Source organism: Microtus oregoni, unplaced genomic scaffold (genome assembly GCF_018167655.1).
Source record: "Microtus oregoni isolate MIOR12 unplaced genomic scaffold, Mior012 000036F_ref0000092, whole genome shotgun sequence".
NCBI lineage: Eukaryota > Metazoa > Chordata > Mammalia > Rodentia > Cricetidae > Microtus > Microtus oregoni.
This window is the reverse complement of record NW_024543095.1, coordinates 16141442-16168132: the sequence shown is the minus strand read 5'-3', so window position 1 is coordinate 16168132 and position 26691 is coordinate 16141442. Positions and strand designations below refer to the sequence as shown.

The window sequence follows — 26691 nt, the reverse complement described above, 5'->3', positions numbered from 1 at the left end:
ATTCTGAAAATATCTTTAACCGGTGAAGTGGAGGGTAGCCCTTGACTCCAAACCTTACCACGCTCAGAGCACTAATCATGAAAGCCACTGCTCCGACCCGCTCACATCCGTGCCCAGGGATGCAGAGTTGAGGACCTGTGTGTTGTGCATTGCCACAGCTGTTTCCAGCTGGGCACCTGCAATCAGAGCATCGTCCTTGTGTTCTCTTCCTTTTTCCTTTCCTTACACGTTCCCTCTCCTCTCTTCTCCCCTTTCTTCGCGGAGTCTCACATAGCTGAAGTTGGCTTCAACCCCCACCCCATCCCCTTGTATTCATGTTCCAAAGTTCTGGGGTTACAGACATGAGCCACCATACCTGGTAAGGCGCTATCTTTCAAAGCCTCAACACCATGTCCCCGCTACTTTCAAGTGTGTTCTGAGCTGTTTGTGGGGAATCTGAAGGGTTACGGAGAGACCAGGGCTGGAAGCACAGGGTTTCCACATCCTATTTAATGCTTTGTGGTTTCATTTCGGTGCTGGCTCATGAACCCAGAGCTTTGTGAGTGGCGTGTGCTCGAGCAGTGAGGTACACCTTGACACCCTGACTTACGTTCATCGCTTTAACCTGGATGCCAGCTAGACAGTTTGACCAGTCTTTCCAATTCAACAGGGTTTGGAGACTCCTAAGATGGGTCCTGACTTCTTGGGATGGCAGACAAAGCGCCATGTGACCCGACTCATACCCATATCTACAACTGTCTCTGGCCCTCTCACGCTTGCCCACCTCGTCCTCTTGCCAAACTGAACTAATTACAGCTGATGTGTTCTTTCAAGCATCCCTTGCCAGCAACCTTGCAAACAATCCTCTGGGCTGCAGTGCTTCTCCTCCCTCACTTTTTCCGTCTGCCTGGTAAACCCTTTCTCATCCCTCGGCACCCACGTCAGACACCCCACTTCTTTGACGCCTTTTCTGACTTCCTCTGGCCTCCACACGATGCCCTTCCCCAGGCAGTCACTTCCACTCCCTGCCTCCACGGGTCCCCACAGCTCTCCTTTCTTCACATACCATCGCCACAGCTGGCCTCTCTTTACATACCATTGCGGCTGCTGGTTTCCTTGGGGTAGGGGTACATTGTTTCTTACTCTCCCTTCAGTTACCAGCTCTGTACTGAGCACCCAAGAGGCACGGAGAAAGTGAAGTCCACACCATACCTTCTTCTTTGGTGTCAGTAGCTCTTAAATACATGTAGAACTTGGTCCATGCTGGGACCTTGAGGAACTCGGCTTTTCTCAAACACTCCTTTCCTGCCACCGTTCCCTCTGCAGATTCTGGGTGGCCATGCCACTGTGCAGAAACACTCTGTGGCTCTCTAGCACCTGATCCAGCCCTATTTCTCCATCACAGTATATCCCCTTCAGAAATGGTACCCCAAAGCAACTTTTGAGCTTCCTTTTTCGGCCTCTGCTGGAGCCTCGAAGTAGACAGACACACCCAAGACAGAGCACGCTACAGGCAAACGGCATGCTCTTCCATACTCCCCATGTGAACATTCTTACTCCCTCCACTAGATGTTACTTCTCTCCCCTTCCTTTGAGGTACAGCACGTCCTTCCGATGCCTCTTAGGCAAACTTTCTGAAACTCCAGTTGCCTGTGCTTTCTCCTGGCACTTCTTTCCTGGTCATGCTGTGTTATAACGGCCAGTGGCTCGTGTGTGATTCCGCTCTGTTATGGTTCCTTAGAGTGTTCCTCGTTCTCTGTTCACATCTCCATGCTCTGGAGCTCAGGGCCAGGCCGACCATGGTTATGTAGCAAGGATCTGATGAAACAAAACTATCCGCCTGTCCAGCCTGTGGTCCAGGGTCCACATATGGCAGCTTGTGGCCCAGGATAGCTTTGAATGCAGCCCAACATAAAACCCCATAAACTTAAATAAAATATTATGAGGGTTTTTTTGAGGAGAAGGACTTGATGGTGCAGCTCATGAGTGTAAATTTTGTAGAAGACAGCTTCACGTTGCAATATCAAAAGAGACCAAGTAAGAATTTGGGTGTAGAACAACAAAAAAGCCAGCCAGCATTACGGAGTACTTCCTGTATACTGTTGTATAGTCTAGGTAGGCCTTGAACTTGCCAACTGTCTGGGCTACCTGGATAAACCTGTATCTTAGAGCGGCTCACATTTTATTGAAGACAAGAATTCAAAAGCTTCATGTAACTGATAAGAAAGGTACCAGGTTGTATTTTGCACTGACCTCTATGTGTCTAACACATTTCTACAAAGAGGTCTTCAATTCTTGGGTACCCAGAGTCTATCTGTCTTGTATCTTGGGTACCCAGAGTCTATCTGCCTTGTATCTTGGGTACCCAGAGTCTATCTGCCTTGTATCTTGGGTACCCAGAGTCTATCTGCCTTGTATCTTGGGTACCCAGAGTCTATCGGCCTTGTATCTTGGGTACCCAGAGTTTATCTGCCTTGTATCTTGGTTCTCCAAGAGGAACGCACAGTACAGCATATGTACTTGAACTGAAACAGTACCCAAGGCCCTTAGGAAAGAACTCCCCAGGACTGGGTCTGTGTTCTGAGGGCCTTAAAACCTTCTAGAATCTTTCTATTGTTATATCCCATTTCTACCAGCAGGTCAGCAAGGGATGGCTGAACAGTTTTGCACCAAGAGCTGCTTGGTCTTGGACCTGGCCAGCAGGCCAGAACCCAAGTGGCTTTCAGCACAGTTTCTGTCACCACATGAAGCCACACACATGGCAATTTCCCTGAGATTAAAAAAAAAAAAAGATGTTTGCACGGATGTAAACAGTGGTGTTAGATTTAACAAAAAGATGAGGAAGTCAGTCAGTAAGGAGAGACTGCTTTCCTAACATGGGGGCTGACGGCTCTAACTGCAGGGCTCCCTGGACATAGGCAGGGCTCCCGTGATTGTGTGACTGCTAGGGCCTGGCTTTTAAAAAGGTTACATTAATTCCACAGTGACACATAAAGGCTTATCTATTAATTTTTGTTATATTATTATTATTGTGGGTGCACACTCCAGCACATGTATGCGGGTGCCCATGTTGGAGTCAGAAGACAACTTTCTGGTTTTCTCTTTCCGTGGTGGTTTCAGGGGATTGAACTCAGGTCAGCAGGCTTGCGTGGCAGGCCCTTTTACCTGCCGAACCATCTCTCTGGCCACAGTGATATTTCTGAGCTGTGGACGGTTGGAAGGAGGTGACAACCCGCTGGGGCACTGTCTGCATTGCAGTCCTGCCTGTGTCCTTGTAGTCCTAGCAGCCCGGGCTCCCCTCTGGGACACACAGTCACTTTAGAGGACTATTAGCAGATGTCATTTGCTGGTTGTCATTGCTGTTCAACTTGCAGGCTGCTATGGCCAGATTTTAAATTGCTTTTGGGTCTTCTGATATAGGACATCGCTGTTGTCACCGATTTGGGGAAACATAGCCATGAGCGGTCACCCTATCAATCATTAGCAACAAGAAACCACTTATCAGCAGTGGAAAGAGAAGTGGGGGGGGTGCTGCTTCTTGGAATGAGTAAAATTTACTGATTTCAGGGTTTTTTGGGGGGGTTCAAGATAGGTTTTTGTTTTTTTTTTTAAATATCTCTTTTTTTCTAGAGAGTTCCTCACAGTGCTCTGACAGAAGCCAGCTGTGTACACTAGCAATTTTCCTAGAGTTGAAGAAAATGTCCCTTTCAGGATGGTGGCATTTTTTTTTTTTTTAATTTATTGGTGGAATCTGGGACCTGGTGTGGTGACTCTCCAGGCTCTGAGGTCAGCCTTAGGATCTGACGCTGCCCTTGGGACAAGCCAGGGGCCCACCTGAGAGGCCAGGCTCTCTCTTTCCGCTTCCTGTCATTTATAACTCCCCCATTATAAAAAGAGAAAAGCAGGGAAGGGCTCCCTCCTTGCCCGTTTGACTTGTTTTTAGACGCTCTGATGCCCAGGTACTGATTTGGTCCCGTTAGAAATTAGTAAAAAAAGACACTTCATATATAGAGTTTGCTCCTTCCCATGGCCTGACCCCCAGACCTTCACGTTGCAATTATTTAACTCTCACTGATGTGGCCCTGGCTCTCTTCCTACCTAGCTGGACTGTATGTACAAAAGGTGTCCTATTCACTCAGTAGGCGCTCCCCCTGGGACCCATCAGGTTCTGCTGTGCTGGGGGCCACAGAGGAAAGCAGGAGGTGCAGACATGTTACACACAGAAATCCCTGAGGTCCGTATCAGGAAAACAGTCTTCCTCCCTGCCATCATTGGTTTGAAAGCGCCTTCTGTACCTAGTCCCTGCTATAGTCAGAAAGTCTCTAAGTCTTCCGCAAGGAGACCGGCACGCGCATGCGCCACACAGCACCGCACCGCACCGCACCGCACCGCACCGCAATAGCTTCTCTCATTTTGTAGAGAAGAGACTGGGGAGAAATTGAGGTTTCTGGAGAATAAAACCATCAATGACGGAGGCCAGATGTGAACCTATGATGTCCATTTCCAAAGCCTAACTGTGCCTACCCTGGGATATAGGTCCCGGAGCTTCTATATGAGTGTGGGTGAACTGGAACCTACTCCCCCCCCCCCCCGCCCCGTTGGAGGCAAATGGGCCATGACAGGAGGCTTCAGAGCAGTTAGTGCGACACTGACACCACAACTTGGCCTACCATCAGCCAGTCTGCCATTTCTTCTTAGGACCACTGTCTCCTATAGCAACCTCAATGAGTTAATAGAGCAATAGCAAAAGCCAGCTGTCATTACAGAGATGTACTGTCTTGTTGTGTAGTCTAGGCAGGCTTTGAACTTGCCATAGAGTCCAGGCTGCCCTCGGACTCATAATCCTGTGACCTCCTGAATACTGGGATTATAGGCATGTGCCACCACATCCCATAGCTGCTTTTAAAGGTGAAGATCATCAGTCTGATGGCTAGTGAGCTCCGACTTGTTTGCTTGTTTTAATGCCTTCTCTTCTAGATCTTTTTGGGAACTTGAAGCATGTGATGACCCTTGCTCAGACCCTGAGAACTTGCAGTATCCTATAAAACCCACCAAACACTAAGGATCCCCCAGTGCAGCACCTATGTTACTTCCTTGTGGACACTTGTAGTATCTTCATCTTCAGACCCTGGGCCACAGAACCATGGAGGAATTGTCTCGACTTAAAAGAAGCCAATGCCTAGTTCTAATTGTAATGTAGTCATTGCATGCGATCTTAGCCTTGAACTACAACTGTCCACTCAGTGGAGGAAGTCCTTTTGGAGTATAAGAACCAGCCAGAGGGTTCCCACTACTGTATGGGAACGAACCCTCAAGTCTGCCAGCACAAGTTCTGACCGGGATTCTTGATTGCCTAGTCCACGTGACCCTGCTAGGATCTAAGGGAGAGAAGTCCAGGGTGCTCCCCTACCTCCACAGATCTGAGATTCTGAGTGGCAATTTCAATAAGTCCATATGCTATTCATTAGTCAGACTTCCTCTCTGATAGTTCTAGAACACTCAGTGGCCTTGAGTGTCAGCAATCCTATGAGGAGCCTAGGTATGTGCCTTAAGCCCACTTCTAATGCTGCAGGCTGGGTTTGGCCTCAGCCTCAGCAGGTAGCATAAGGAAGTGTCACCGGCTCCAGGGCTTGGCCCCGTCCTTCTCTGCTGTAAGGTTAAGGACTGGCTGTCAGTCAGTGGACTGCTGTCCTGGCTCAGAGGGGGTTGCTGTGCGGAACCCCACTTCAGACAGGGATGAGCATGGTTCAGGGTTTAACAGCCGGTACAGAAAGCCTGAGAAATTCCAGTCCAATCTGCATTTAGGTCTATTCATAGCCTGGGCAGTTTCCTATTGTAAATCATGTAAATCTGCTGGGAAATGGAGTATTTACCACCAATAGGCTTTGAAGGGGTGTTGGTGAGGAGTGAAGTACTGTTTGTGCAGTGTGAGATCCGGGAGTCCTTGAAAGTATTGTATTTATGTATGAGACATTTTCATAGAGCCTTTGCAGCCGAGCATCTCCGTGCCCTCCCTGAGAATCCTGGTCTTGCAAATGCTTGCAGGCATCCTCCAAGGCTATCAGGGGAGATGAAGAGGCCCAGGAGAGGCTCGGTATTCCTTCTGCTGCCCTCAACTTGGGCGGCCTCTTCCGTGTGGCAGCAGCCAGCAGCAGCTTGGCACATGCCCTTCCTTGCCTCTAGACCTACTCCCCACTTCACGAGCAGAATCGAGAAGGCCAATTTAATCGAATTGATTGCCACTTACAACGCTGCCATTACTCCTCCGAGAGGCCTATTTAAAGTTTCAGAACTACAGAGAGATAACAAAATAAAAAGCAATAGTGTAAGGCAATGGACGATTATCAAATTGCTCCAGGAACCTTCGGTGTAAGAAAGATATAAAAGGAAGATTGAAAGGTGTTAGTCTCTGAGTCTCACCGAGGTCACAAGCTGAGACCTTTCACAAAAGACTTAAGAAACAAAACTTTAGAAAACACACACGCACACACACACATGTGCACACACGTGCACACACACATACACACAAGCGCACACACACAGAGCAGTCATATCAGATTACTGCGAGTTCTTATCATCGATTACACTAAGGCCATTAGCCTATTTTAAATTCCTGTGGAACAGCAAAGAGTCTTACATACAAGATTTTTTTTTTAATGCATGAGCTTTAAACTCGTTTTCTTACTTTAAATAGATGTCTATTAACTCTCCGTTTAGTCTCCAGGACCTCCTAGCCTAGTATAACAGCTCTAACAAAATAAGAGTGGATACAAACTCTGTAATTTACTCACAGGCATAAATGGGTATATAAATGTAAAAATGTGCACAATATTTTATGCCATGCTTGGCTTCATTGTGACCTAATATTTATAATATGTAAATAATGGCTTCCTTTTAAAGCAAAGAACTTTTAATACACAGATTCATCTGGAAGTCCTTTTTTCCTTTGATATAAACAGAAATAAAAAGAAAAAAGTATTCTTACGCAGCAAATAAATACTCAATGACAAAGGTTACCACTGAAGGGATTTAAAATGACAGAAGTCAACAGAAAAATTTCAATATCATAATTCTACTTTATTATAAAGATATTGTTATCAAAGGGAAAGACTCCAGAAATTCTTTGATGAAAAATAATCTCCCACTATCTTTGAAGCAGTTTCATTTATTTTACTACCCACAGTGTTCCTTATCAGAAGGCCAAGGGTAAGAAGTTTCCTACTTATGATTAGGAAAGAACCTGATAGATCAGAAGACCCAATTGAAGTTGGACATAATAAGTATTAAAGTATTACATGACATTAATCCTGCCATTCCATTACTCTCCCCATCTTTGTGTGCAGACTAATTATTCTGTAGCACGTATTCCGGAGAAAATAAAACATACTTACTGTGGGCTGGAGTAATCTCTTTATTGCATCAACAAGGCTGACTCTGTACTGGTCCAGAAACAGGCTGACATTGAGAAGAGAACAGAATCCAGATTAAACTGGGCCCCCAAGCCTGATGATCCCAATGGTGATAAACACGAGGCTAATTACACATTTATACAACACTAGAGAAAGATTGCTCCCTTCCATTCAAGGATCTGGCTGGGGGGAGTTTTAAAAAGAGACACCGGGACAGAATTATCCAGTGACTATCAGGCTGTCCATGTCAGGGTTCATACCCGACTCTGCTGTGTTCATGTCGCAGGGACAGGTCCCTGCTTTGTTCATGACTGTCATCTGGTGGCGATGGAACACTTGGTACTTTCTCTTGTTAGAGCCCTGTCTCCCCTGGACCTGGACCTTCTGCTCACCACGACCACTGTGAGGCTGCCCTCTGCAAGTAAACCGTGTACCCAAACCACTGCAGCAATGTCGGGGATAAGCAAGGTGGACCTTAATGATTTCCAACAGTTTGAAGGTAAGGACCCAAAACGCCCCAGGAGCCAACAGCCTCCAAAACAAAAGTTCAGGCAATGTGAGAGGCCATGGTAACTCAGGGACTTTCTTCCCTGGGCCTCCATGTTGATTCTTTCCGAATCACTGGGTTTTCTCATTTTGCTTCTTGGGTTTTTTTCTGTGTAGGATTTTTGTTTTGTTTTATTTTGTTTGTTGCCTGTATGGTTATTATTCTGACCCCATTTGCACCACATCTTTTCAGCAAATTTGTAACACAGCTTCTTCATCTAAACAGATGTATCCAAGACTCAAGTTTGGGTCACCTAGCAGTTGGTGGCGAGTTAACTTACACCGTTCAATGTTTGACTGCAACCCTCTCCATTCATAGACTGAAGATCTGAGCTATGATGCCACTAGGTGGGCGCTACTTTATTCCTCTGTCATAGAAGATGCAGGGTCCTTCCCTGCTAGAAGACTCAACATTCAAGGCACTAGAAGAAAAGATTAGACTCTTATCTGACCCCAAATGTACCAGCACTTTAATCCTGGATTTCCTAGAGTCTAAAGTTATGAGCCATATTTCTGTTCTTTATAAATTGTTCAGTCTGTGCATTCCCTTGTAACAGCATAGACTGCACTGAGATACCCGAGTCTTACGGAAAGCGAACAAAGGTTTCCCTTGGGTTGTGGGATGGAGGGGTGGAAACACCCCGTGCTAGAGGCCTAGAGTAGAGTTCCCTGGCACACACTGTGTGACCCACATAGCAGAACTAGAGTACTCAGCCAAGACAAAGCCTCTGGGCTGTGTCACCACTACCCACGGGTATGGGCCACTTCTTTCTGAACTCCATATGAGGATCTCAGAAATGTGTACAGTTCCGGCACGCCTGGGATGCCTTGTGGGTACCAATGAGTACTGCCTGCTGGGAGGAAGGCTGCTGTCCTCCCTCAGATAACAGGAAGTGAGTGTGTGGTTCCGGGTTGATAAAATTCTGCTCTGACCTTTCTATGTGACCTTGGGTAACTCACTTCACATAAGACCTCAGTTTTCTTGTCAATAAAGCCCACCTCTGTGGCTGTGATGGGCATCAAATTAACATGTTAATTCACAGTTATATATTTATGACCTATGAGGGGTAATAGGCAATTGGGGCTAAGCTTCAAACAGACCAAGCTCCATTCTTCACTGCCTAAGGCAGCTAATTGTGGTTCTAGAAATGGAGGAAGTTTGCATCCTGTTTGCATCTCAGTGACTCTAAACAGCTCCCTCACACTGTTGCTGGGCTGTACTGACACTGAGGTAGATGTTTGCCCACACAGGCAACTTGATGAGTCTCATTTTGAGGAAGGGGAGCATGAGTTGAGCACAGTGGTACATTCCTATCATCTTCTTAGTACTTGGGAGGCTGAGGTCAAAGGCTGGTTTGATTCTGAAGTAGTCAACACTGAAGATTGGACCCAAGGTCTCACACATGCTAAGCAAGCACTAAGCCGTATCTCCTCGTTGAGAAAGGTGAATAATGGAAACAGGTTCTCTTCTGGAGAGCTACTATGTATACCCCCTCCTTTCCACCTCTAAACCAGGATAACCTAGGAAAGCATTGTCTTTCACAAAGTTGCATCCTTAAACCCTAGCGCAAAGAATATGGTTAATTTAAATGCTCCAAAGATGTCCCACTAAGTCAAGTTAAGAATCAAGATCATTAAGGATTGATGAGGCAGACATCAGGTTGGAGCTACGTCTTTTACAAATCGTGCTTTTCAGGACACTCCATCTTATTCCTTAGGGAGGCTGGGTAGTGGCTGCGGTTTGATATTGCTGATGTATTGACTGTGGTGCTCATGTGTCTACAAGAGACCTCCGGCTGGTTGGCTATGCAGCAGCTAAGCAAAGGACTCTTCTTGGTTTATTTCTGCATTTTCTGAGAGCTGGTGGGACTCTTAGCAAAAGACGAACAGCACGTTGCCGGCTGCGCCTCCCTCATGCCCTTTCAAAGCGCTCTTTCCACTGCGCCTTGGCAATGGTGACAACGAGGTTAACATCGCAGCCACTGCAAAGTGCAGCGTAACACCCGGAACACACTCCAAACACAGTCATTTCAAAGGTAATGGCATCCACCCCATCGTTCTAAGTCAAATTTCCCAAAAGTAATTCTCGTAGTCCTCTAAAAAGATCTTTATTCCAAGCAAGCTCACTTTTCTACTTAGCTCCGATGCAGAATTCATAACGCTTTGTAGGGTACGTCATATGAGCAATTTCAATGCGCTTTAGTGGGAGTGATATGTAATCTCCTGAAAATTCACCCCTTAAATAAGTCCTAATGGCTCGGCGAACAGCAGTAGCTTAAGTGGATCTATTTAAAAAGGCTGAGTGGGTCAGTGATGGGGATGGAGATACCTTTCAACTCTCCCTCTGCTTACAGGTCAAAATACCTTGACAGTCCAGTTTGGCCATTAAAACACACACTCTCCAACACGCGTACCCCTCTAGGCCATTGCCGGCGGCAGCGACAATTGCTTTGTTCCATAGATCTGAGTCAGATTTTCTGACAAAGGAAAGATGTTGAATCTTTATGACCTCCTTAAGAACCCACTGTCCACAGAGCTGGGAGCATCTATCATTCTTGTCCTAGAGAAACTCATTCATCCATACAGCGCATTCAGAGATGTTTCTGTCTTGTCAATACGCACAGAGAGGAAGACCCCTATGCAGTCTTCATGGTGACTTGCTGTTTTAGACTTCACTTTCAACAGGGGGACAGTCTCTGCTGTCCGAGTCACGAGCCTATTTTGGAGGCAGTGCCCAGTGATGCCCCATTGTAACCTCACTGGGCTTTTGCCCCTCCAGTTGTGAAATTCTGGGCTCTTCAGGGATTTCACCAAGGCTGAGTCTTCCCAGGTGAAGCTGAAAGGGCTGATTACACTGGAGCTAAAAACCTTTTCAGGTCAGGGGTCAGGGACTGTAGGCTGTGCCTGAGCTGGCCATCATCACCATAGCCGGGAGACAAGGACCTTTCAGAGCCCACTGTATTTCCATTTTGAGGGAGGAAAAAACGTTTTCACAAAATCAACTTAAAAGCCAAACATTTCTTTCATCATTTAGAAGAAAGTGAAAAAAAAGAATTGGGAAAAGGGAACGGCCTATCATATGCAATCAGTGGAAAGATGCTAGGGAAGCAAGGTGGCCTGGAAGGTGGGGTGACGGGCCTGTGTACTCGCTACTGTTTCTCCCTGAGCCCTCAGCTTTGGACTCCTAGATGCGCTGATTGTCCTATGCATCCAGGTCCACGGGCCAGGCAGTGGGTGGCTTCCAGACATGTTTTCTAAGCCTGTGAGAATTCAAATGCCTGAAGTCATTTCTATATTTGCAGAACTGCAGTAAACTGGAGAGCCATGGCATGGTAAAGCTAAATGGAGGTAGGCGCTCATTGGATCAGAAAAAGAAAATCGTACTTCTGGACTCTCGGATTACGAGTGGGATTGAACCAGAGTCGGGAAAGGTGGGCTAAGCATCAGCAAAGCTTGCTCTTCAGGACGCAGTGAGGATGGGCCGGACTGCATTCCAGCAGAAAGGAACGCTTTTATTACACTCAACACTGAATAAGTCCATGGGGGAACTTAATAGGCAGGTTATTTCCTACCCCTGTGGTAACTATTCTAATATTTTGATGTTTGTCAACAGCCCTTTCCTTTCTTTATAGGTGTGACTGTACCTCCATGCTCCTTTCTGCTTATTTCAAAGTTGACATTTTACAAGTTATTTAGGAACTATTGAACCATGAAACTATTTTTCATTGTCAGAAACGCTGAGCGGTAAAATGACGAGCTTTCACTGTTCGCCTCTTTATTTTATAATCTAGTTGAGCGACTAAATTTGGATCTGGGGTAAGGGACTGTCTCTTCTGGGGAAGCGAGTTACTTCCCCCCACTCCCCACAGGTTTATGAACATTTGAATGTAAATATAGGAATATATGAATGGCTTAAGGACATAAACATATCACCACTCGCCACAATCATGAGCATTTCACTTGAACCACAATGTGGGTTTGGGAGAGGTGAGTGAGCAGAGCTTGTTTCCATGTAAATGGGATCAAGGAGGACCATGGGTTAGCTATTCAGTGCATCAGACAATGCCACCCTTGCTGGAAATGCTGCAGTAAGAATTTAATCCATGTACCTGGCATTCAAACTTCCACCCACGTGGCCTATGGCCCACTCCAGATCTCAGTGACCGGCAGTGGTAAAGGTGGCGTGAGACTTAACGTGACCTAGTTAAGTGTGGTGTTTCTTTCTGGCATCGGAGATTTCGGGTTTCATCACGGAAGCAGCATCTCCAGGCAGCTCTCGTGGGCTCCTCTGCGACATTCTAAATAATTCAGCGTGGCCTGCCGCCCCACGGGAGCAACGTTCATGCGGTAACTCCGTGGAGTAACAGCAAACCAGCTGGAAGTGAGGGATATGTGGAATCCCGGGTTTCACTGCCAGATGTACAGCGTGGCTATGACCCATCCCTGTGCTCTGCAAGTTTCTAAGCAGCTTAGCCATCTCCGTGCCTGCGAAGGGAGACCATTACCAAAGCATTTCTTTTGGAAATAATATCAGCATCACCATAAAGAGTAGCTTAATGTTTTACATTTACAAATGGGAAATTACAGACAGCCTGACATTCGGGCACTTATAACACCAGGGGGAAAAAAACCTTAACCATCGATTCATGCATAGAAAAGCCATTTATAAAATGAAATCTCGGGTATTTAGTTCATTTGAATCCATAAATAATTCTTACATAGCCACCAGATGCGTGTGTATAAGATGGCATTGTGTTATAGATCTGTAATGAAGGCCTTAAACTGAACATGCACCGTGTTTATCAATTCTGTAAGACCCTATTGTCGGTCAGGGAGAAGAAAAAAAAAGCCTATTTTTCCAAACATGTTGTGCAGCTATTTTTAACCTAACTGAGAACATTAATCAGAAACAGCTTAACTCTTATTTCCTCTGCTAGTTCCTCCGGTACAGATAGGATGACATGGTGTGAGTGGTCATGACACAGACATGACAAAGCTGGCCGTTCTGATATTTGTGTGAAGGACAGTTTAACTGCAAATCCCTTGGCCATTCCTGCCTTTCCCACATCATCAGAGCGCACTGGGTGTGACCCTCATCTGAACCTTCAAGGAGACACGGTCTGGTCCCATCTTGCTGCTGCTCTCTGATCTGACTCTTATGCTTAATCTCATCTAATCCCGCCCGCATTATCTTCATCTGTACCGCGAAACCTGGAGGGTCCTTTCTCATACTCTGTGAGGAAAAGCATTTACTAAATTACATGGTAAACCACCTGGGTTGGTTTGAGCTCCTTTTTGATTAGATGGGGAAGCAGAGGACGGAGGCATGTTGCCACTGATCAGCCAGAAAGCTAGGCTTCTCCCGTGAGACCAAAATGGTCCTGGAAAATCGGGAATTCTTAGCCAAACGTAGAGTGGATATTTACTGTTTACTGCAAAGACAAAGAAATGAATAGGAGGAGGGAGAATTAAAAAAAATAATAATAAAATTAAACAGCCGGGCGGTGGTGGTGCACGCCTTTAATTCCAGCACTTGGGAGGCAGAAGCAGGCAGAACTCAGTGAGTTTGAGGACAGCCTGGTCTTCACAGAGAAACTCTTTCCCCCAAAAAAAGGAAGGAAGGAAGGAAGGAAGGAAGGAAGGAAGGAAGGAAGGAAGGGAGGGAAAAAAGACAGACAGACAGAAAGAAAAAGAAAACCAAACCTAATCCTGTTGACTTGGTGCGAAAGTAGGAAAGTGGAATTTGCATTTGAATAGTGGTAAGTTACTTCCTGAAAAATGTATCTGCTTTCCTCTGGCTGAAATCTGCGGTGGTTCTGGGTCTTAGGACTGGGCTCATCACTGTAACAGAAGGTGGGAATCTGAACTCGCCGTTTTCAAATCTAACGTGATTGTTGGGGAACTCCAAGTAAGGCCTTACCCTGAACAGAGAGAACGCTTGCCTATGGCCCGTGTTTTCCAGACACTGAAATAACTACTCAGACTGAATGAGGAAAGACACAAAATTAGTTGAAATAATCACAAAGATCTATGCATATGTATCCTGCAACTTGCGCTCAGGCTCCCCTTAACAAATAAGTAGATTAGGCTAAGGTAGAAGACAGAATGTCTAGGGTAAATTTATTTAAAAGGATCAGACACCTGACAGATTTGGGTGTTATTTGCATAAGAATCAAATGTGATTGTGTAATCTTGGTGTTCTGTATAACTACATATCAGCTCTGAGCTGAAAACATTAGATATCAAAATCAGGTTTTAAAAAAAGGCTATTTCCCACAAGGTATCACACAGATATATTTATTTGCCAAAGAGTATACACATGTGTACACATGTATATCCCTTGTATCAGATCTCTCCCAAGAAGTAAGCTAATTGAGCTGTTTGTGTTGATAAACTCCTTTTTCTCCAGACTGCGCCTCTCTGAGCCATAATTATTTGCAATTTGCCTAAGTCGTCCATTTACTGATACATCAAGCATGAAACAGAGGCAATTCCAGAGAATGGAAATGCTCCTGCAAATCAATCTTTGGGAAATAATGCGGTAGAAGTTCCTGTGTGACAGAGGCTGCCTCCTAACTGTCACGTGGAAAGGAATATTAATTCGCGGAGGTTAAGGTGGCTTTGTGCTTCATTTGTTGACTTTGCTTAGCCATCAGCAAAGCAGCGCGGCCCAATTACTCCAGCAAAGCTATTTTTTCCCCCCTAACAGGAGTTTTATGATTTTTATGTACTTACCAGTCAGCGCACATAACAATGTCAAAATGTCCTTCCAGTTGAGAGACATCTGTCTCATTATCCCATCGTAAAACGCTTGAGGAGAAAAAGATTTCAAAAATTATACTTAGGGCATTTTTTTTAACTTTTGATTTTGTACTATTAACATTTTTGTGGCACATGGAATTATTTTTAAAAGTATATACAAATTGTTTCAAAAGATATAATAAAAAAAGCCTAGGATGTAACTGTCTTCTGTATTTTATTTTGTCTTTAAATGCAGAGAGGACGAATTCTTTAGGGAAATTCAAGAGTGGAGTTTGTGCTAAGTTTTATAGGTTTTTGTAGAAGTAGACCTTACCTCAGTCCTTAGGATGATTCCTGACCCTTCCCAACAATGAGGGAAAAACTGAAATCGAAACATTCTCCATCCAACTGGAACACGGATTTATAACAACAATCCATGTGAAATTTACGGTGTATCCCTCTTGCCTGCCATGTCAGCCATATTTCTGACTGACACAGTGAACAGTGTGGCAAGATGGAAGGAAAGAAGGGTCCACTTCTAAGAGGACGTTCTCGGGGCTCTAAGCACACTTTAGAATTCGTCCCTGAGAAAGAGGCTTAGTGTTGAACTGCACATTAATAACAAGGGTTAATAGCACACATTGGAAACCGGTAGCAACACTGAGGAAGCCAACCAGCAACTCTACGTTCCCCTCAGATGATAGGGGTGATGATTAACATTTTATTATAAGAAATAATTTTAAGGACATTTCTCCCACACACACTCCAAAACTGTGGTTTGCAGTACTATTTCTTAGAAGTAAAATTCTGTGGCTATTTTTTGCTTTGATTCTTTGGAGAGGGACCGAGTGCTCAGACCTTACGTGGCCAATTGTATTTGCTTATTTGGGTGGGGTTTCCAGTTCTTCTGTCTTCCCAGAGGCAAAGACAAGTTTGAGTGCAAAAATGAGACTTAACCCTGGCCAGTCCAAAAATCCTTTTCATACATTTTGATAGACATAAATGGTTGTGACATTCTTAAGGCAGAGAAGATTACACACATCCCCTCATCACCAAGGAGGCCGAGGGCCAGTTGGTCACTCTTTTTTTTTTTTTTTACTCACACTTACTAAGCACCTACTGTATACTGTGTGTCAGGCTCTATGCTGAGCTCCAGCCGTACTATCACAGAGGCAGCCTGGCAAGACATCCACACACACCAGGGAAGGCTTTCGAGGAAAAGGTTACCTTGTGTGACACAGGGAAAAGCTTTACAAATTAGCTCTTGTGTTCTTTACTTCTCGGGCCCACGGGAGAGCCAAGTGACAAAGGAGACCATCAAGTCCCTAAAGATAAAGGCTTACTTTGTTTTTGGTACCTGGCAATGCCAGCTTTTCCTGGACTTGGACCTGGAGGAGGGTGCCCTTCCTCAGCCTGTGTCAGAAACTTGAGAGTTCCCAAAAGTTTATGAGTTTATATACAAACAAGATGGTTTAAAACCCCGTAGCTGGAGATAGTGACATGGGCATGTAATCCCAGCATTTAGTAGGCAGAGGAAGGAGGATTGTGAGCTTGACGCTAACCTGAGTGAGCTATATAGCAAGACCTTGCTAAAAAAAAAAAAATGAAACAAAACAAAACAAAAACCCAGCAAATGGAAAGTGTAGCTCTCTAACAGACCTTTGCATATCATAAATGTAATACAGTCATCGCATATGTTTTGACAGAAAGCATTAAAATCACATGTGAGTCACCCTTTTGCCAATAATTATTAGATGCTTCTAATTCATATGTGACCGCTAAGGCAAAAGAAGACAAATGGCAGGGAACCCTGTGGTGATATTGGATATTGGCTTCCTGAGGCGCTCCAGTCTCCTGGTTCAACAAAGGCTAACTGGACTGATCAGGTCTGAGCAGCAATTGGCTATGGATCAACACAGAAGCTGTAATGAATCACGGCTCTAAAGGAAACCAAAACACCCTACGTGGCCACTTAACTCACAAAGATTTCCAAGAGGCACTTTCGTTAGTTTCAAGAAATTTAGCCGAGGCTGTCCCTTCTAACTGTAACCACGAGGCAGAGAGTGTTGCGGTGTCGTTAGAATTTCGTTTTGGTGCAAGAGCCATGTGTAGGTTCAAACCTTGGTTCTGACCTTTGGCGGCTGTGTGAGTCTGCACAATTACTCCTCCACTCTGAGTCTGTTTTCTGTAAAGTGAGGATGAGAATGCCCACTTCCCTGAACTCTCAGATGCCCACATCCCTGAACACTCAGATGCCCACATCCCTGAACTCTCAGATGCCCACATCCCTGAACACTCAGATGCCCACATCCCTGAACTCTCAGATGCCCACATCCCTGAACACTCAGATGCCCACATCCCTGAACACTCAGATGCCCACATCCCTGAACTCTCAGATGCCCACATCCCTGAACTCCCAGATGCCCACATCCCTGAACACTCAGATGCCCACATTCCTGAACTCTCAGATGCCCACATCCCTGAACACTCAGATGCCCACATCCCTGAACTCCCAGATGCCCACATCCCTGAACTCTCAGATGCCCACATCCCTGAACACTCAGATGCCCACATCCCTGAACTCCCAGATGCCCACATCCCTGAACACTCAGATGCCCACATCCCTGAACTCTCAGATGCCCACATCCCTGAACTCTCAGATGCCCACATCCCTGAACACTCAGATGCCCACATCCCTGAACACTCAGATGCCCACATCCCTGAACTCTCAGATGCCCACATCCCTGAACACTCAGAGAGCACAGGAAGTTGTAAAGCTTGCACGGCACGTCTTGAGATGGCGTCCCTACATCTGCCTAGTCAGCCTTCTCTCTTGGAAAGACAGATAACTTCGTTATTTAAAACCTGGTCCTTCTAATTCTTTGCTAACGCCCCTTTTCTCCATGTAAAGACTACCGCACACAACCACACACACACACACCACAGGCATGCGTACACACACAAACACGTGCACACACCCTCCACATGCATGCATACATACATAAACATACACACTACATGCAGGCACACACACACACACACACACACACAAGCTATGCTTCCACTATGAGAGAAGGATCAGATTTTTATAATGTTTGTGTTCAATTTGTTGCAGACCCATGAGATTTCAAACAAACAAAACAAAACAAAACTCAGGCAGCTCACTGTAGGAAATGGGGTGAGAACCCTTGATCTTAGCTACCTGGAGGGTGAGGCATGAAGATCGCAAGTTCAGGTCAAGTCTGGGCAAATTCTTAAGTCTCTTTCTCAAGTTTATAGGGGTGAAGGTGAGCAGATATTACATCCGTGGTAGAGTCCTTGCCATGCACGGGACCTGGGTTCAGTTCTCGGTACCAAAACCAACAACAATCCAAAGGCATTCCTAGTCTGTTACGTTCATGTTTCTAAATGTTTCCTTTCAAGTCCTGTCATGTCCCCCCCCCCCAACCATCCCCCTCCCTGACAGGGTTTCTCTGGGTAGTCCTGGCTGTCCTGTGGACCAGACTGGCTTTGAGCCCACAGAGATTCTCCTGCCTCTGCCTCCTATGCACCACCATTGCTGGGCTCCTGGCTCAATTCTTAAACACAGCCTTTGCATATGAATTTTCAGCCTAGTTCCCATCCTTGCTGTGAGTTCTACTCACAGAACAGCCCTGCTCTGGACCTTATCTTTATCAATAACCCCCCATTCACTCTTAGACCAGCCCTTCTTATCTGTCCCAGCTTACTTCTAGAAGGTTTTCTGACCCAAGGACTCCTCAGACTCACTGTCTACAGTCTCCCAATCTTGTCCAGGGCACGGTCTCCCTTCTCTGATGTTTACCTTTCTTTCTTGTGCAGCTTACATGGCACTTCAGTAAATCCCTTGGGTACTTTCTCAACTCCCTTGACTCTGCCTTCCTCATAGCTGCTGAACCCAGTTCCCTGACTGGCCCAGTCAGTGCCTATGACCTGAAGGTGGGTGCTTCTGCTTTAAATGCATCACTGTGAAACCCGACTGAACTCAATGGTATCGGGCTCTTGTTCTATTTGTGCATCCATTCTCTCGGGCTGTTACTTTATACCTGTGTTCTTTCTCAGTATTCCAGAATTTTCTCCTTCATTTTTAGTCTCAGCTAATGACCTGCTTGTTACTTTACCCTCAAGATTGCCAGTCACACAAGAATGTTCCTATCTCACGCCACGGCACATAATGCTCCTAGCAGAAACTGCACCTCCCTAGTCTGTCTTCTGCCTATTAGCTCACTCCTGTCTCCCCAGCCAGAACCTTCTTATAGAGATCCAGCCCTGCTCATCGAGATCCAGCCCTGCTCACTGAGATCCAGCCCTGCTCACCGAGATCCAGCCCTGCTCACCGAGATCCACCCTTGCTCACCGAGATCAAGCCCTGCTCACTGAGATCCACCCCTGCTCAATGAGATCCATCCCTGCTCACTGAGATCCACCTCTACTCACTGAGATCCAACTCTACTCACTGAGATCCACCCTTACTCACTGAGATCCAGCCCTGCTCACTGAGATCCAGCCCTGCTCACCGAGATCCAGCCCTGCTCACTGAGATCCAGCCCTGCTCAACGAGATCCACCCTTGCTCACCGAGATCCAGCCCTGCTCACCGAGATCCACCCCTGCTCACCTTCTCTAGAACAAGGCTACAGCAGTTTCCTCCTCTTCCCTCTCCTGCCAGCAGTTTATTCTCTGGCTTCTGCCCACCGGTCTTGAGCTGTGCAGTTCCCGCCTTCTTCATGAACTACTATTGTTGTAGCTCCTTGTCTTCTTCCTGGTCCAGCTAATGCTGTTTACTCCTCCAAAATGTTGTACCTTGGCTCCCAATTCTTTTCCTCTCCTTCTCTACTAACTCCGCTCTAACCCGATCACTCTCCTCCAAATGGTCTCATCAAACTCACCCAAGATCTCCACATTGCTAAATCCGAGTCAGTTCTGTCTTCATCCTCCCAACCAGCCTGAACTTCTTCACTCATGAGCTTCAGATGCCCCACCCCCACCCCCACCGCCAATTCAATACCTGCTCTTGGGTTTCTCCTAAACAGCCAAACTTCACATGTCCAAATCTGAACTCCTGACCCTCTGTCTCCACAAACTTCATTTGTGGTCTTTCTCTACTCACAAGAATGGCAGTTCTACCTTTTAGTTCAGGCCAAAAGTCTTGACCACACCCCCGACTCTTACATCTCACTCTGACTAGGTCAGAAAAGCAATTAGTTGTGTCTTTGAAATACATCAAAATCCAACTAACTCACTCCGCTTCCATGGGTGATACCTGTTCTAAACGGTCACCATCTCTCATCTGAATTACTCCAGGCTTCTAACTTGTCTCCCTGTTTCTGCCTGCGGCCCTAACATCTCTGCCCAGGAGAGCACCCAGAGTGTTCCTGTTAAAACCTATCAGGCCAGGTGTGGTGGTGTACACTTTTAATCCCAGCACTCAGGAGGCAGAGGATGGCAGACTTCTGTGTGAGTTCAAGGCCAGATTGATGATCTTCATGAGCTGCATAGCGAGTTCTAGAACAATCAGGGCTACATAGAGAGACCCTGTCTCAACACGCACGTAAACACACACACACACACACACACACACACACACACACCATATATTAGCTCGGAAACCTTGTGTACCCCCTGAGACAGTGGACCAGACCCCATTCTATTGTTTGATTTCATCTCCTGTTCCTCACTCCCCTTTCTCCTCTACTCTAGTGGTTCCCATGGTTCCCATAGAACCAGCCACGCTCTGATGAGACTGTCTGTGCTGGGCTCTCTGCCCTAAGTACCTCTCTTTCAGATACCCAAGTGCCTCATTCAATCTTTGTGCAAGTCTCTTGTCTTTATAGGGCAGGCTTCCCTGACCATCTTCTTTAAAGCCATTGTCATATCTTTACAGCATTAGCTTTCTGTCCATCTTTATCTTTCTTTGCATTTTTTTTCTAGAAGCAACTAACTTGTTTATTCCCCCCCCCCCCACAGTCATCATAAGGGTCTTAGCCACTGTTCTAACGCTGTGAAGAGTCACCATGACCAAGGCAACTCTTTCAAAAGGAAGCATGTCAATGGGGACCAACTGGCTTACAGAGGTTTGGTCCGTTATCACCATGGTGAGAGAATGAGGGCAGTAAGAAGGTGCTGAAGCAGCAGCTGAGAGCTACATCCTGGTCCAAAGGCTGAGAGAGCATGACACTGGGTTTGGGTTTTTGAAACCTTCATACCCACCCCTGCTGACATACTTCCTCCAACAAGGTCACATCTCCTAACCTTTCTAACTCTTTCGAAGGGTTCTACTCCCTTGTGAGGAAGCATTCAAATACTTGAGCCTATGGAGCCGTTCTTAGTGCCGCCACCACAGATGTTGGTCCTTAGACTCTGGGGCAGTGATGTATTCCCAGTGCCTAGAACAGCACACAACAGCTGCTCCGTTAACATGGCATCTGAATGGGCGCCGTGCCTAGCCCACGGAGGCATTCAATAACCAGAGGATCCTGGTATTAAGCCGGTCTCTAAATTGATGTGGATGGTACTGAAAATGCTCCCTAAAGACTTCCACTTCCAACAAAGATGGGATGGCAGGCGCCTCTTTTACATCTTAACCTAAAATGATGGACAACTAAGACAATTTAGAAAGAACGCACACACACACACACACACACACACACACTCACACACACACACACACACACACGCACACACACACTTCCAAGATATTGCCAGCAGCAACAGTGAGCAGTCATGAATCCTTGAAAGAGGATGAACAAATAAAATAAGTTCCATAGTTACTCCAGTGGGATGCCTCGGGGGAGAGCCCAGGTTGCAGCAGAGAGGAAAGAAATGAGAGAGGACCCAATAGTTTTGGTGCTAAACGGATGGACTCCAGGGACTGGAGAAACCAAGGTGGCCAGAACAGACAGAGGACCATAAAGAAGAGAGTTGTACAGAGAGAACTCAGGGTTCACACAAATGACTCTCAGATCATTCAGCAAGGAACTAACCCGCCCCCCCCTCTCTGTGTGTGTGTGTGTGTGTGTGTGTGTGTGTGTGTACTACCCGAGGTTGGGAAAGAACCGTATGAGAGTATTGGGGGGCTAAACCCGAGGTCATAGGGCAGGACTAGGGCCTGCTCTTAGCACAAAACCTCAGAATTTGTCTTGCCTCAGAAGTGGAAAATAATTAGTTCTAGAGAAAAAGCTTATCTCCTGGTATGAAGCAAATTTTAAGAGCAAGAACCTAAAGCAAGGAATGATGACAACACGACACAACTGTATCCCAGAACAAAATTCGAAAACATTATCAGAAATAAAAAAATACTCAGATCCCAACAAGTTAAAATGCTCAATATATCATCAAAGACTGCCAAAGAGACAAAGAACATTGGGATTCAATTTAAAACTGACACAGATGTCAGACTTTTAAGAAGGGAATTAATATCTGTATCATAATAGCAAATAATGTATTTCAAATGTGGTATAGAGACACAGTAGATTTTTTTAAAAAATTCTAAAATTTTCTAAGTTGAAAATACAATATCTAAGGAAAATCAGACTAGACTCAATCAGCAGGAGATTAGGAATTTCAGAGGAAAAGATGAGAGTATTGGAGACATAGTAATAAAAACTACCCAGAATGGAGTCGACAAGATGACCTGGCAGAAAAGGCGCTTGCTACCAAGGCTGACAATCTGAGTTCTATTCCCAGAACCAGGAGGTAGTGGTGGAAGGGGAGGACCAGCTTCCCCAAGGTGTCGTTTGGTCTCTGAGCTGGCAAGTGCACACAGAAGATCACATTAAATAAATAACTGTAAAACATTTAAAATATATCCAAAATAAAAAATAGAGAAAAAGTTATTTTTTTTTAAAAAAATGTAATGTAAGTAAGGTGGGGGACAAATTTGAGTGATCTAATATTTGAGTTCTTAAAAGGTAGGAAAAGGCAAGAGGCTGGAAAAAAATAGAAGAAATAATAACTAAGACTTTATTAATTTAGTGAAAACTTCTAACATAAAGATGAAGCCAGTTTAACAAAGCTCACACATCTGAAACATGAAGAAAAATACAAGCCACATAATAACCAAGCTGACTGAAGGAAGAGAGGATAAGGTTAGATGTCACAGCACCGGTGGCCAGGAAGGGCTGAGAATCGTGCAACCAACGGAAATATATCTCCATATATTTTTTTGACATTTAAAACTCATAGATAAACAAAAGAACTGATTGCCACCGGACCTGCACTTCCCCCAAAAATGTCAAAGAAAGTCCTTTAGGCAGAAGAAAAATAGTTGCATGGAGATCTTTAGCTACACAAAGAAATGGTAAGAATCAAGAATAATAATTCTATAGGTAAATATATGTGTCTTAAAATTAATTAAACATAAGATAGGAGGAAACGCTAACCAAATACTAGGTATCGTGAGGTTCACAATGCACGTGGGCAAGTACAATGTAAAAACGAGAGCATCAAGATGGAGGAGGAGAATGACGACATAGTCCTATGAGGCAAACAGTCTGAGGGAAAACTCTGATGAGTTAAAGATGTATACTACAGGGGCTGGGAAGATGGCTCAGTGGATACAGTGATTACTGTGCAAATATGAAGACCTGAGTTCGAATTCCAGCACCTACAAGAGTTGAAAGTGGTGGCAGCATGTACCTGTACCCTCAGCACTGTGGGTAGGGTGGAGGCAGGGGGATCTCGGAGGCTCACCCGCTGGCCCATGGAGCCAAACGATGAGTTTCAGGTTCAGTGAGACCCTGTCTCAAAACATCAAGTGGGAGAATAATGGGGGACAATACGTTGTCGTCAACCTCTGGCCTTCACGTACACCTTCTTCCCTGGAATCTAGACTATAAAATCTAAAGTAAGAATAAGCGTAATAAAGTTATGGTTAATAAGACAACAACATGATAAAAATAGAACTACAAAACACACTAATCCAACAGCAGGCAGCAAAAGATGAAAAGAGACAGAGAATAGATGAGACAAACAGCAAAAAGCAAGACCACAAACTCAACCTAGCCAAACCAGCAATTGTATTAAATGAAAACAGCCTGGACGCGTTGGCTAAAGAGTGGAGTATCAGACTAAATATAAAATCTGGTCCCGCGTGGTAGTACATGCCTGTCATCCTACCCAGGAAGCTGAGGCAGGAAGATCACAAGTTTGAGGCCAGCCTGGGCAACAGAGAAAGGCCCTATCTTAAAAACCAAAGTGAGGAAGGGCTGGGGATATAGCTCAGTTGCAGGGCCCTGGGCTATGGATCAAGCTCCAGTACCACATAAAAAGATAAAAAGCAAACCAATCTAGGCCCAAGTATATGCGACTTCTATCAAAAGCATCCTATACATAAAAAAACTAAAGAGCTGCAGATGAAAATATGGAAAAAGACACGTGAACGTGAGTCAGAAGGCAGAAAAGGGGTTTAACCTCAGAGATCAGATTTCGCAGTGAAAATATTACTACTGTTTCATCACACTGAGGTTAAGGAGGCTAGCAGGGGCCTCTCAAGTTTATGCTCTGAGTAACAAGAAGCCCCATTGGATAGCCCTGAAGGAAACAGACAAAACCCAGCTTCAATCAGAGATTCTAACATCCCTGTCTTTAATTGGGGAGTACATGGAAAATTAACAAAGGAATACGCAGATAGCTTTAAACGCTATCAATCATATAGCTTAATTGGTATTTATAGAATACACCAATAGTATAGAGTTCATATTCTTTTCAAATATATCTATTCTGAATCACAACATAAATTTTAATAAGTTTAGCAGAATCAAGGGCACAAAAATATGATTCTTGCTCACGGTGGAATTAAAGTGGCAACCAATAAAAAATTAGAAATTAATATGCTATAAAAATACTAAGAAAATAAATGTTATATTTATAAATACCCTAGAACCCAAATAAGAAACCAAAGCAGAAATTGAAAAGCATTCTGAATGGAATAAAACTGAAAACACTGCAGATAAAAATTTATGGATTGCCACAAAGTACTTAGAATAGCAATAAAATACCTACATTAGAAAAAATATTCTCAAATTAGTGAACTTAGTTTCTAGCTAAATAAGTTTTTTTTTTAAAAAAAGAGTAAATTAAACTCAACATAATCAAAGAAAGGAATGAATAAAGATTAAAAGAAAAATGAATAAAACAGAAACACAAAAATAATAGGGAAAAAAATCAATGAAACCAAACAGGTTCTTTGAGATCAATAAAACTGATAACCCTCCAGTCAGACTTGTCAGAAAAGCAAGAAGAGGAAACACATATTACTGATGGATGATGGGAGTGGCATTGCTCCAGATTCTGGAGATAAGGGCAGGACCTATTTCTGTCTACATATTTCTATATGTACACTGACATGGTGGGGTTTATCCAGGGATGTAAGAAAGTTGTTTGGATGTTTAAAAACTGATAAATACAATACACAGTGCTAACGAACTGAAAAGTAAAAACACAAGAACATCCTGAACAGTGTATTTGATGTAGTCTAACATCCACTTCTGATTAAAAAAAAAAAACTCAAATAGAAGAAATGATTTCCTCACAGGCCAGCAAGATAGCTCCATGCATAAAGAAAGAAATACTTTTCTCAACCTGAAAAGCATGACCCATGGGCTATCTGAAGCCAACATCACACTTACTGGTGACTAGAGCAAGAAAGGGACCTTCCTCTCAGCTTTCCCTAGTGCACTGAAGGATACCCATTCCCGTAAGACAAGAAATGAAAAGGCTTCCAGAAGGAAATAGTCAAAATGTACTTCTTAGGAGACAGTACAATAATCTATATAGAATATGCTGTGGGAGAGTCAACAAAGCTTCTGGTATGGGTGTAGCAGGCTTGTGGGATACAAGATCAATACAAGAATCAATTGTATTTCTTTATACAAGCAGCAAATAACTGGAAATTGGAATTTCCAATTCTATACCATTTATAATAACATAAAATTCTATAATAGCTTAAACATATAAAAGAGAAGTAATTCTGACAAAAGATGAGAGAAATTAAATAAGACCTAAATAAATGAAGGCAATTCAAATGGGAAAAGAATAAAATGTGTTTTGACAATTGGTTATTCATATTTTCAAAAAAATAATTTAAATCTATATCTCACACCACATGCAGAAATTAACTCAAAATAGATCATAAATCCAAATGTAAAACCTATCATTATAAAACCTGTCAATAAAAATATAGGAGAAAAATCTTTGTAATCTTGCATTAAACAAGGATTCTTTAGATACACACAAGATACATGACCCATCAAGGAACAAATTGGTAAATTAGATAAAAATTAAAATTAAAAACTTCTGCTCTCTCAAACACAGCATAAGGAGAATGAAAAGACAAGCCACAGGCTGAGAGAAAATGTTTTTGAATCAAGTCTGATAAAGAGTTTATATCCAGAACACATTAAGAACTCTCAGAATTTGTCAATAATAAGAAAACAAGCAACCTGATCTTTTTAAGAAAAAAAAAATCAGCAAAGCCCTTAGACATACACTTCAATAAAGATAAAGGCATGAAAATCTATTCAGTATTTCTAGCCATTAGGGAAATTCAAAGACCCCAGTGAATTCCGTTAGACTCTTAGGATTCTGAGGGAATGTGAACCCTCCAGCACTGCCTATGGAAACTCAACAAGTCCTGACTTTGGAAAACAGCTTGGCGCATTTCTTAAGAAGTCAAATAGTCTGATCTACAGTAAATTGGGAGTGTGGGGATCATGGGAGAGGGCAGAAGAAGAGGGAGGAGGAAGAGAGGGTGGCGGAAAAAAATACATAGTTCAATAAAACCAATAAAAAAGCAAAATTAAAAAAAAGAAGTCAAGGATGCCTCTGTATGGTTTATTTGTTTCTCTGATAGGTATATACTCCGGAGAGAGCTCCTATCCAAGCTTGTACACAAAACCCTGTGAGAAACTTTATCTGTCTCATGCCAGCAATAAATCCAGGGGGTCCATCAAAGGATGAAGGATACGTAAGTCACACACACAATGGGGAGTGTGTGTGTG

General features: G+C 44.3%; 1 protein-coding gene across 3 annotated transcripts in view; it reads right to left on the bottom strand.

The window, feature by feature from the left end:
- Positions 1–26691, bottom strand: part of Camkmt (calmodulin-lysine N-methyltransferase) — a 392778-nt gene that overhangs the window by 10121 nt on the left and 355966 nt on the right. For all 3 annotated transcript variants that reach the window (XM_041631282.1, XM_041631281.1, XM_041631283.1), the window contains 2 exons: positions 14670–14744; positions 7371–7434 (listed from right to left, as the gene is read on the bottom strand). In XM_041631282.1, the coding sequence (XP_041487216.1) occupies positions 7371–7434; positions 14670–14744 (139 nt within the window). The remainder of the gene's footprint in view (positions 1–7370; positions 7435–14669; positions 14745–26691) is intronic.